Source organism: Mus caroli, chromosome 5 (assembly GCF_900094665.2).
Source record: "Mus caroli chromosome 5, CAROLI_EIJ_v1.1, whole genome shotgun sequence".
In the NCBI taxonomy this organism is placed as follows: domain Eukaryota; kingdom Metazoa; phylum Chordata; class Mammalia; order Rodentia; family Muridae; genus Mus; species Mus caroli.
In genome coordinates, this window is record NC_034574.1 from 100,739,575 (window position 1) to 100,751,668 (window position 12,094).

At 41.0% G+C, this 12,094-nt stretch overlaps 1 protein-coding gene across 6 annotated transcripts in view; it reads right to left on the reverse strand.

The window, feature by feature from the left end:
* Positions 1-12,094, reverse strand: part of Evi5 (ecotropic viral integration site 5) — a 137,086-nt gene that overhangs the window by 101,474 nt on the left and 23,518 nt on the right. For all 6 annotated transcript variants that reach the window (XM_029477109.1, XM_029477107.1, XM_029477108.1 and 3 more), the window contains exon 2: positions 546-775. In XM_029477109.1, the coding sequence (XP_029332969.1) occupies positions 546-775 (230 nt within the window). The remainder of the gene's footprint in view (positions 1-545; positions 776-12,094) is intronic.

Here is a 12,094-nt window from a genome sequence, read left to right on the forward strand (position 1 = left end):
GCAGAGGCAGGCGGATTTCTGAGTTAGAGGCCAGCCTGGTCTACAAAGTGAGTTCCAGGACAGCCAGAGCTACACAGAGAAACCCTGTCTCGAAAAACTACAAAAAAAAAAATAATAATAATAAAATAAAATAAAATAAAATCAGATACCTAGACTTGACTGAAAAGGAAACTACGTAGAAAGTTTACAATAAGAGGGGACTGAGAACACAAGCAAGGGAGCACCTGCCTAGCATGCACGGCCTCGGGGTTCACTCCTCAGCTCTAAAAAACTTTTAAAAATGGTAGTTTTGCCCTAATAATTCGTAAAATTCCTGAAGGATTTAGAGTCTAAAATGCTAAGAAAGGAATGGGGAGTGCTATTAGCTAAAGCATATCTTAGTCTTAAACAAATGTCCTCAGGCAATGCATGAAGCTGTATGTTACATAATTCTGATAAACAACGCCCCAGAACCAAGGAAGCAAGCATTCTTAGTAAGAATGAACACTTAGGCTGACGTTTGGTTTGTATGATAATCAAGAGAAATGTCCAGCAATTGCACTCACCTGTTTTGTTCCTCCAGCTTAGCCAGGAGTTCTAAGTCGTCTGGACTCAACTTTGATGGGGAAGATGGTGACTGTGTTGGTGTTGACAGTGTGGTAGATGAGGATGTAGTGTGTAGTGAGGCAGATGGACTTGCCACCTGACTGGCCATCTGACTGACTGTGTGTGATACTGTGTTCTTCACCCATGAGAGAGTAGAACTCAGCTTTTCTGCCACCTTGTCTGTCGCCACCTAAGGGCAAGAACAAAAAGCATATTTTAGTTTTATTTCAGTCATTACCACAAACTTGGTGATCCTGCTAACTTTTACTTAAAAATCACTAAGGTGATGGCGATTAAACCTGGTTTAGCAATTATTCTAACATTCAGACTTTGAAACTAATTTTTTTAGATCTATTTGTTTTTATTTTATGTTTGCCTACATGTATGTATATACACCATACCCATGCCAATTGTCCTCAGAAGCCAGAAGACAGTGCCAGATGCTGAAACCAGAGTTTTACACGGCTGTGAGATGCCATGCAAATGCTAGGAACCAAGCTCGGGTTCCCTAGAGGAACAGCAAATGCTCTTAACTCACAGCCACCTCTCCAGGCTGGGAGCTGTTTATCTCTACAACGTGCTTCCAACATCAACAAACCAGACAGTGTTTTCCAAGCTATACACTGAAGCCCAGCCTAAACACACAGCACACACTTTTAATTCTAGCACTCAGGAGGCAGAAGGAAGACAGGTCTCTGTGAATTCAAGGCCAGCCTGACCTACACTCCTGGTTCCAGGAGCATCAAGGCTACTAAGTGAGACCTTGTCTCCAAAATATCAAAAGAGGACGTAGTCTTACAAAATTTATATTTCACTAGCATATACCTTAAAAATCTATATAGTGCTTGGCTTCCTGTTCGAGAATAAAGATGTGATCTCTCAGCTTCCTACTCTGGCTCATGATGCCTTGACATTATGGACTCCCCATCGAGAACTATAACCCAAAATGAACTTTCTTCTACTAAAAAAAAAAATTGAAAGTATACATACACACATTATTTGTGTACATGTGGGTATGTTCCATCAAGATGTAAATGCATTTTTCCTTCTTTCTTTGTAAAGGATATTCTTTATTGAGATTTTGGTCAAAAAAAAATATATATATAAGCCAAGGAAGTAATATCAGGATGGGCGTCCTGAACAAACAAGACTAACAAGACTGTGTGTGTGTGTGTGTGTGTGTGTGTGTGTGTGTGTGGTTTTTCAAGACAGAATTTCTCTGTGTAGTCTGTCCTGGAACTCACTATGTAGGGCTTCCAGAAATCTGTCTCCTTCTGCCTCCCAAGTGCTGGGACTAAAGGCCTGTGCCACCACTGCCTGTCCTGTCCAAAAAGACCTTTTATCCATCTGTCTTCAAATACACTAAAGAGTACTTCACATAAAGGTACCAGCTTCAAAGGTACAAAATTAATTTAAATGGCTAAGAGAGTGGGAGAGGCTCAATGCAGAACTTCATAATAGTTGAAGCTATTCAGAAATAGAAGTTAAGATCTCTGCCAATAACCACAAGTACCAATTATAAGACTCTAATGTAAAGAATTGGTTAAGGTTAAGTTTTGGTGAGGTTAGTCAGGCAACCTGATTCTCTAACAGTCAACAAATTACGTATAATTTTTATACTGCTGCCACGAAGCATGCCAACTGTATACAAGAAAATTTAGCCAAAAGAAAAAAGAAATACAGGGCTGGAGAGATGGGTCAGCGGTTAAGAGCACTGATGCTCTTTCCAAGGTCCTGAATTCAATTCCCAGCAACTACTTGATGGCTCACAACCATCTGTAATAGGTTCCAATTCCCTCTTCCTTCCGCTGTGTCTGAAGACAGCTATATACTCACATACATTAAATAAATACATAAATACATAAACAAACAAACAAACAAATATTTTTTGCCGGGCATAGTGGCGCACGCCTTTAATCCCAGCACTCAGGAGGCAGAGGCAGGTGGATTTCTGAGTTCAAGGCCAGCCTGGTCTACAGAGTGAGTTCCAGGACAGCCAGGGCTACACAGAGAAACCCTGTCTCAAAAAAACAAACAACAAAAAAAAAAGTGAGTCTGTATGGAGCAGGCTAGATGGTTCCACAGTTAAAAACACTTGCTCTTGCTGAGAGCCAGAGCTTGGATTCCAGCACCACACAGGGCCACTTAACAAAGCTTAGATCCCAGCAACACACAGGGCCACTTAACAAAGCTTGGATCCCAGCAACACACAGGGCCACTTAACAATCTCGAGTCATGTTTCTCAACCTGGGAGTCAATGACCCTTTCATGGGTCTCACCAAGACCATCAGAAACAAAGGTATTTACATTATGAGTCATAACAGTAGCAAAATGAAGTTGAAATTGTGTGTGTGTGTGTGTGTGTGTGTGTGTGTTAATGAAGTAACAACGAAATAATTTTATAACTGGGCGTCACCACAACATAAAGAACACAGCATCAGGAAGATTCAGAACCACTCTTCTTGAATATCCAATAACCTCTGTGGCCTCCACGGGCACCTGCATGCATGTGGTGCACATACATATACCCAGGCACTACATAAATAAGTACATTTTGCTATTGTTTCATTTTTGTTTTTGAGACAGCATCTCTCTCCATTGCCTTGGCTATCCTGGAACTCACTACATAGATCAGGATGTACTCAAGCTCACAGACATTCACCTGCCACTGCTGCCTGAGTGCAGGGTGCACTCAGGTGTGCACTACCACACACGGATAAACCATGTTTCTTTAAAAAAGACCTTGTGGACTAACAAGAGGGCTTCAGCCAGCAAACGTGCTCACGGATGCCTAGAACCTGAGCTGGATCTCTAGAACTCACGTGAAAGATGGAAGGACAGAACATGCTCCACAAAGTTGTCCTCTGTTACACACAATGGCACACATGCATGAGTGTAAACACACGCACATGTATACTTACAATAATTAAAAAACAAAAACAAAACTCTCTATATATAAAGACTACAAGCCATGCAATACTTCTATGACCTTAAGATCTCAAATCTTATGTGATAGGGGAAAAAAGCACTATAAACTATCTTCTGAATTAACATGCCAGCCACCCTTAAGTTTAGGTATAGTAACTCATGCACAGACATTAAAACACCAATGCACACACAAAGGTCTGCTCCGACTTCTGACAGTAGACAGTCCTCTCATCATGGGTTGTCCAAGGCTGTAAAGTAGTGGCTTCTCCCCACATCCTATACTTCACCCTAGTGTGAAAATTCTGTGCAGGAAAAGAATAGTGTGGAAAAATATTCTAAGACATATTAAGCCAAAGCAGTGGAGCATGTAAGATAACAAAAACTCAGCCATAAGTACCAATGGGGCAAGGATTTTACCCCAGGCTAACTCCTGCTTTTCAGAATCCCTCCCTGCTAGAATGTATTTCCTTCTGAAATAACATTACAGAAAATGCCAGATGGCCCTGGTTACTGAGGAGAAAGTCCCTAAAAAAAAAAAAAAAAAAAAAAGATGAAATATGGGACCCAAGGAAAGAATCATGGGGCAGAGTATTTACTTAGAAGAACTAGGTCTAGAGCTGGAGAGATGGCTTAGCAGTTAAGAGCACTTGCTGCTCTTCCAGAGGTCCTGAGTTCAATTCCCAGCAACCATACAGTGGCTCATGACCATCTGTAATGGGATCAAATGCCCTCTTCTGATGTGTGTTAAGAGAGCAACAAGGTACTCACATACATAAAATAAATCAAAAACAAAAACAAACAAAAAACAAGGTCTATCCACTAGAGGACTTCCAGCAGTTTCTCAGTGTGTCACTTGCAATGTGATCTGTCAGGTTGCTGGTGAGATGGGTCAGAATGAACCCAGCCAGGGAGGCACAACATAAAGTTAATAACACTGTCAGTGAGGCTGCCTTTGAGGGACAGGTTGGACAAGCTGCACACCCTGCATCCAAAGAGGCACAGTGCCCATGACACTGCCCATGTTCAAAATCTGGCTCCCATAAGCAGGATCTAAGGACAGCTGCTCCAGGTTTGCCACCAGGTAAAAGTGCAACCATGCAACCTGGTGACCTGAGTTTATCCCCAAGATTCCAACCTCAGCTACACGAAACCGGCTCAAAAGAAATGAAATCCTAAACTTGCTTTTAGTTTGACTTTTTCACATCTTTACATTCAATTTTATAATGTATCTTATCTTCTGCAGGCTTTAGTCTTACACTGTACTGCCTGTAATTCCCTGCACTATCTCTGACACACATCTCCAGCATTTCACGTTAGCCTCTTAACCTGCTTTCACTGCTTTTTTTTTTCCATTTTTATTTTCTCTTGAAACCTCCCTATCCCCTATCATTCTAGGATAAGGTTTAGTGTCCAGAATTTTATATTTCCCAACTATTTTTCTAACTTTACAACACAAGTTATGCAGTGATAGAGCTACTGGTTTCTAACTGTACTCTACTCTGGTCTGTGGGCACAAGTAAAAGAGCATCTCCTACATGTAGGTCTGTCCTCGTAAGCTGAGGAACGCGTTTCTTCTGTTGTCTTCACTCATCCATTACCCGCTGCCAGTGTGCTCAGCAGCAGGCACATGGAAGTTATCATGAAGAAATGAATGACTGTACCTTGTTATATAAGGACTGTCTTTATTCCTGGAAACTTCCTCTCTGTTTTAGCTGAAATTCATATAGCTACTTCTTTTGATTTATCAGCAAAGCACAAAAGGCAAATAAAAAAGTAAGGCAGGCCCAGGCATGGTGGTACATACCTGTAATCCCAGCACTCTGAAAGTTGAGGCAGGAAGATTCCAAATTCGAGGCCAGTCTAGGGCTATGAGATCTCATGCCTCAAAAAAAAAAAAAAAAAAAAAAAAAGGAAACAAAAAATTTACATACATATATACAGAGGAGGGCAGGTATGAAAACATCTGGTAGTTTCTGGTTCTATCTTGGTATTGGGGGGCACTTTCCATCCTTAGAAATACAGAAGGATATGTTCCCTTCTGAACAGAAGGGTTGTTCCAGTCACTATTTTACTGAAATGTAAAGTCGTATCAAGCCAATAAAGTTTTAAATACTTTTATTTATTTTAAATATATAGGTGCTTTTACTGCATGTATGTCTGTACACCATGTGCATGTCTGGTTCCCAAAGGAGGCCAGAAAAGAGTATCTATTTCCTGGAACTGGAGTTACAGACTGTTATTAGCTACATGTGGGTGCTGGAACCAAACCTGGGTCATTTGTTAAAACAGCCAGTGCTCTACAGCACTGAGCCATCTCTCCATACAAATGAGTTTTTCAAGTAAGTAAATAAAGACAAGTAGAAGATAAAAGCATGTTATACTTTACAACCTGCCTAATCAGAAGTCCTTTTTACATCTTTTCCTGAAAAGCTTATTCTGGGAAAGGCTGTTATTTCTAAACAGCACTTGTCTGAGAGCTATTTGTACCCGTATCGCTTTTCTCTCCATCTCTAAGATACCTCTAGCTCTATTCAATATTTTGAATTTAAGTACAGTAAAAATACAAATGAGGGCTTTTTCTTTGCTCCTTGGTACTGTCCCCTAATGTAAGACCCACAAAGCTGTATGTCTCATATGCCCCCTTGCACTGTTACATTAGCTATTGTTCCTTAAGAAACAAAAATATCCAGAAAACATCAATATTGTCATCTAAACAAGGTCTACTTAGGTGAGACTGCTCAACAAGCCAAAGCATTCACTGTGTGTGTACTCCTGAGCTTGATCAACAAAAAGCCAGATACAGTGGCTTCAATCTGTAATCCCAACCTTCCTAACGCCAGATTCTCGTACAGGAATACAGCTGAAGCTCCCGGCGGGCCACCCTAGAGTATACAGAATGGCAGAAACAAGAAAGACCCTGCCTCAACAAGGTGGAAGCAGAGAAATAACTCCTGCACACTATTTTTAGACTTCCACACATATACCATTCATTCTCACACCAGCACTCACACTTGTCATATATACGCACACTTTTAAAATATAAATAATGTAATTAGAAAGTATATTTAATAAGGCTGGGTGGACACAGTTCAGTGATTTAGTGCTTGCTAGTGTGTCTGAGGTTCTGAGTTCAACCCCCAACACTTAAAGGGGGGAAAATGCAGAGAAAGCTACAGAGAAACTATTTGTACTTTCCATAAATCCTTTTAATATAAAAACAAATTACCTGAATAGGAGGAACTCGTTATCTTCTAGATAATTTATTATGATTATTAAATAACACATTGTAATGAATGAACTTCTAATATTCTATATAGCTATCACACTTAATTTTTTTTTTTTTTTTTTTTTTTTTTTTTTTAAAAAAGGGTTTTTTTGTTGTAGGGACAAATAATAACTAACATAACTTTGAAGACCAGGTTGGCCTCGAACTCAGAAATCCGCCTGCCTCTGCCTCCCAAGTGCTGGGATTAAAGGCATGCACCACCACGCCCGACAACAATTTTTAAAGTATTGTATTCATTCACCAAAAAAATGTTAACATATACACCTGGGTCCTGGATGATATGTGGCCAGCCTCTCCTGCTGTATGAAGAAGGATATAAGGCAGGTGTGGTGGTACCTGTAACCCCAGCACTCAGGAGGCTAAAATATAAAGATTTCAAGTTCAAAGCCTGAGCTACATACATAGCAAAATGCCTTTGAAAACAAAGACAAAAATAAAAAAAAAATCAGAAATGTGAAAAATAAGCGTGAATCATTACCACATACAGTGAAAGGGGAAGCTACCAATTTTAACTATGCATTTGTAGCCTATGTTTTCTACAGGTGGCCTGTATTAGTTTTCGAGGACTGCCATAACAAAGTACCACAAAAACTCTTTTGTCTTGCAGTTGTAGATGGTAGGTGTCCAAATGGGGCTAGGATGAAGTTCAGGAGTACAGTGTGTGCCCAGCATATGTGAGGCCTCGTTCCATCCCCAGCTTTGGGAGTGAGAGGGTACAGAAATTTAATGATTTGAATTAGTCCAAGGAAGATCCTCTGGCTAAAGCCCAGCTGAGGCGCCAGCATTAACTCCCAACCATGCACGTGAACACACTTCAAATCATCCCGGGCAGAAAGCCCAGACTACAAGGCCAGCTAGTCTCCTCGGTGTTCTGTCTAAATCCCTAACTCACAGGAGATGCCCTCACACCTCAATGATTATATCTAGTCACTGAATATGACAGTGACTTGTCATACAACTCTAGTAACTGGAACGGCATTATGCTGTTAGTAAATTAAAATATTAACAATGCTTAAAGCAAAACCAGAAAACTAAATTTTTCAGGTATTAGTAAAGACTAATACGGAACTTGATTTAAGGAGACAACAAATTCAAATACATAAAGGGAGAAAATCTTTTTTACTTGCCTGAAGGTATGATAGGTACAAGAACCACATACTAAAAAACCCAGGAATTAGAATCTCAGACTCATTAAGATAGTGTGGTGCTTTTAACAGGAATGGTCCCCATAGACTCATATATTCTTGGCCCATGGGAGTGGTACTATTAGGAGGTGTAGCCTTGCTGAAGGAAGTGTGTCACTGCGGAGGCAGGCTTTGAGGTCTCCAATGCTCAAGCTCCACCCACTATGGAATCTAGCCTCCTCCTGGCTGCTTTCAGATCAAGACTTAGAACTCTAAGCTCCTTCTCCAATACCATGTCTGCCTGCATGCTGTCATGCTTCCTGCCACGATGATAATGGACTGGAACTCTGAAATTGTAAACCATCCCCAATTAAATGTTTTCCTTTGTAAGAGCTGCCTTGGTCATGGTGTCTCTTCAAAGCAATAAAACCCAAACTAAGATAGGAAAAGCTTGGGCTGGAGAGATCGTTCAGCAGTTAAAAGCTCTGGCTGCTCTTCCAGAGGATTCAGAGTCAACCCCTAGCAAAACACATGGAAGCTCATAACTGTCTGTAACTCTAGCTCCAAAGAACTAACACCTTTTTCTGGCCTTCTTGGGTGGCTGTGTGGTGCACAGACAAAAATGGAAGCAAAACACCTACACACATAAAGAAATCTTTTTTAATTTTTTTTAAATTTTAAAACATAAGAAAAACTTACTAATGTCTAACCCAGAGTCAGAATGCAAATACAAAAGTCGACTACATGATTGCATCACTCTCACTAAAATATTTTGATTATCATGCTAAAAAATGCCAAGAAGCCTTTTGCTTAAGTAGGCTACTTTCTTGAAATCACAAATCTTGTCTTTTATGTATATTAAAAGAAGTTCTTAAAAAAATAAGATTCTGTTGTAATTATTTCTATTTTCAGTAAGACCAATTATTGAAACAGGCTAAAATATTCAGTAAAGAAGGGGATAAGAGCTCTTAGGTCAGTGGCAAACAATTCTTAATTAAGTTAAATGTGGAAAATTAGTTCACAGCCATTAAAAGAATGAAACACAAATGGATTCAAGAGCATGGAATAACCCTGAAACAGTGCACTAAATGGAAGTGGAATCCAGACTGAACAGTATGGCTCCACTTGAATGAAATGTCCACTATAGGGATGTGTGCAGCCAGAAGAGACTGCTGAGGGAGAAATGAAAAGAACAGGAGCAGAGCAGCAAACGCTAATCTATAAGTGTCAGCTCTCTGAGGTGACAGGACTGTTTTAAAATTGACTATGACAATAGTTGCATGTATGAATAAACATACTAAAAGTCATTGAGTCAGCAGTTCTCAACTTGTAGGTCACAACCCCCTTGAAGGTTGACTGACCATTTTACAGGGGTCCCCTAAGAACAGATATTTACAATTCATAGCAGCAGCAAAATGACAGTTATGAAGTAGCAGTGAAGATAATTTTATGGTTAGGGGGTCACCACAACGTGAAGTGTTAAAGGGTTGCAGTGTCAGGAAGGTTGAAAAACCACTGATTAGGAGAACAGAGACAAAGTGTGGAGCAGAGACTGAAGGAATGACCATCCAGACACTGCCCCACCTGGGGATCCATCCCATATACAACCACCAAACCCAGACACTATTGTGGAAGCCAACAAGAGCTTGCTGACAGGAGATTGATATAGCTGTCTCCTGTGAGGTTCTGCCAGTGCCTGACAAATACTGAAGTAGATGCTCACAGCCATCTGTTGGACTGAGCACAGGGTCCCCAATGAAGGAACTAGAGAAAGTACCCAAGGGGGTTTGCACTCCCATAGGAGGAACAACAATATGAACTAACCAGTACCCCCAGAACTCCCAGGGACTAAACTACCAACCAAAGAAAACACATGGTGGGACTCATGGCTCTAGCTGCATATGTAGCAGAGGATGGCCTTGTGGGACATCAATGGGAGGAGAGGCCCTTGGTCCTGAGAAGGCTCGATGCCCCCAGTGTAGGGGAATGCCAGGCCAGGAAGCAGGAGTGGGTGGGTTGGTGGGCAGGGGGAGGGGGGAAGGGATAGGGGCGTTTTGGAGGGGAAACCAGGAAAGGGAATAACATTTGAAATGTTTTAGGTAAATGATTAGGGAGGTGTACACTATTTTTATTTGAGACTCAATACAAACATCTACTCAAGAGGGAACCAATGACAGGACCAAAGTAATAATACCACCAAAGTCCAATCTGGTAATCCAATGAGTTTATTAGAGTTATTCACAAGAATATAAGTAAAAGGACAAGGGCAGGGGCAGGGTCAACTCAAAGATAGCTACATCACCAAGAACAGGAACCCTGGAGTTCATTACACTACTTGCAGAGAGCTCAACAGGACAGAGAATCTCTCCTTCAGGCAGGTCTGAGTCTCTTCCAGGCAGCAGGCTAGTCTGTTCTCCTCAGCAGTTCTTACTGTTTATTTAACCTTGGGGGAAAGGAGGAGAAACAGACAGACCATTTGAATCTGGTCAGTTTCAGGGACTTCCTGTGACTTATGAGTTGCCTGTAGTTCTACGTTTAGGGCTAAGGCCCCATAAAATTCCCATCTTTCATATTAGTATATCTTTTGATATCCTTGTTGAGGTCTTTAGGGAGTCATGTTGATGAGACCTCATGTGTTTCATCATGTCTACTCTTACTTTTCTAGGAAATAAAATGTGACAGCAAATTCTCTAATCCTCTGGTTCTTACAGTCTTTCTGCTTTCTTCCACTATGATCCTTGAGTCTTAGGTACAGGAGCTAAGTTCTATCAGTTGGGGCTGTAGTACAGAGGTCAGCCCTGAAGTCATCATATATTACTGGTAACTGTACAGACTGAGCAGGTTGTGTTTATGTATCTAGAAACACACAAACTCACAGGGGGGGGGGCAATTAAAGAAATAGAGGATAGAGGTCATAAATATGAGAGCAGGGGGAGTGCATAGGAAGGATCAAAGAGAGGAAAACAGAGGGTGAACAAAGTAATTACATTTTAATTTTAAAAACTAAAAAACCAACATAAAAAATAATAAACGTGAATAAAACAAACCGCCAAAAGGCAAACACCACCAAAAACTGCTCTCCTGCTCTCAAGATTGAGATACTGCTTTCCTGTATTTTAGACTGTGTGTGTGTGTGTGTGTGTGTGTGTGTGTGTGTGTGTGTAGGACATACTGTCTGCATTAAGGACAGGTGTGTGTATGTACACTGGGGCCAGAGTTTGCTGTTGGGTTTTCCTATCTCTCTCCATCTTGTCTGAGGCAGGGTCTATCCCTGAACCCAGAGCTCACCTAGTGTTCACACTGGCAAGTCAGCAAGCTCCAGGGAAGCACCTTCCTTCCCACCCACCCTGACCTACCCCATGCTGGAGTTACAGGTGTATGCCACCACACTCATTCTGGGATGACACTGGGATCTGAACTCTGATCCTTACACACCAGTTGCAGGCACTTTACTGTTGAGCTTGTTTGGCATTTGTTTTTGTCAGTGTACTGGCATGACACACAAACTCAAGTTACCTGAAAGGAGGAAACCTCAATTGAGAAAATGCCTCTGTAAGATCTGACTATAAGGCATTTTCTTAACTAATAATTGATGAGGAGGGCCCAATCCATTGTGGGTCGTGCCACCCCTGGCTCGTGGTCCTGGGTCCTACAAGAAAGCAGGCTGAGCCAGTAAGCAGCACCCCTAGACCCCTCTATACACTGTATACACCTCTATACCCCTGCCTCAAGGTCCCTGCTCTGTTTGAGGTCACATCCTGACCTCCTCTGATAATGAACAGTGATATGGAAGTGTAAACCAAATAAACTCTTTACTCCCCAATTTATTTTTCTTTTGTTTTAGTTTTAGTCATAGTGCTTTATCTTAACAATAGAAACCCTAACTAACATGGTCAGTGTCTCAGTATGTACCCCATTATAGCCTAAAACATGTAATCCTCCTGCCTCTGCTTTCTAAGTGTTGGAATTACAGACATACATAACTAGACCATACACGATGCTAGGGTTATTTTAGCTTTACTCTTTGACATTACAATTTCACATATCATAAAATTACTTTTCGTGTTATGATTGTCCTAATTTTTTGTCAACTTGCTTTGAAATTTTCATCTTTTCTTTCCTCCCTTTCCTGTTCCCTAGTATGTAATCTCTGAAAGGAAGCTGTATAATA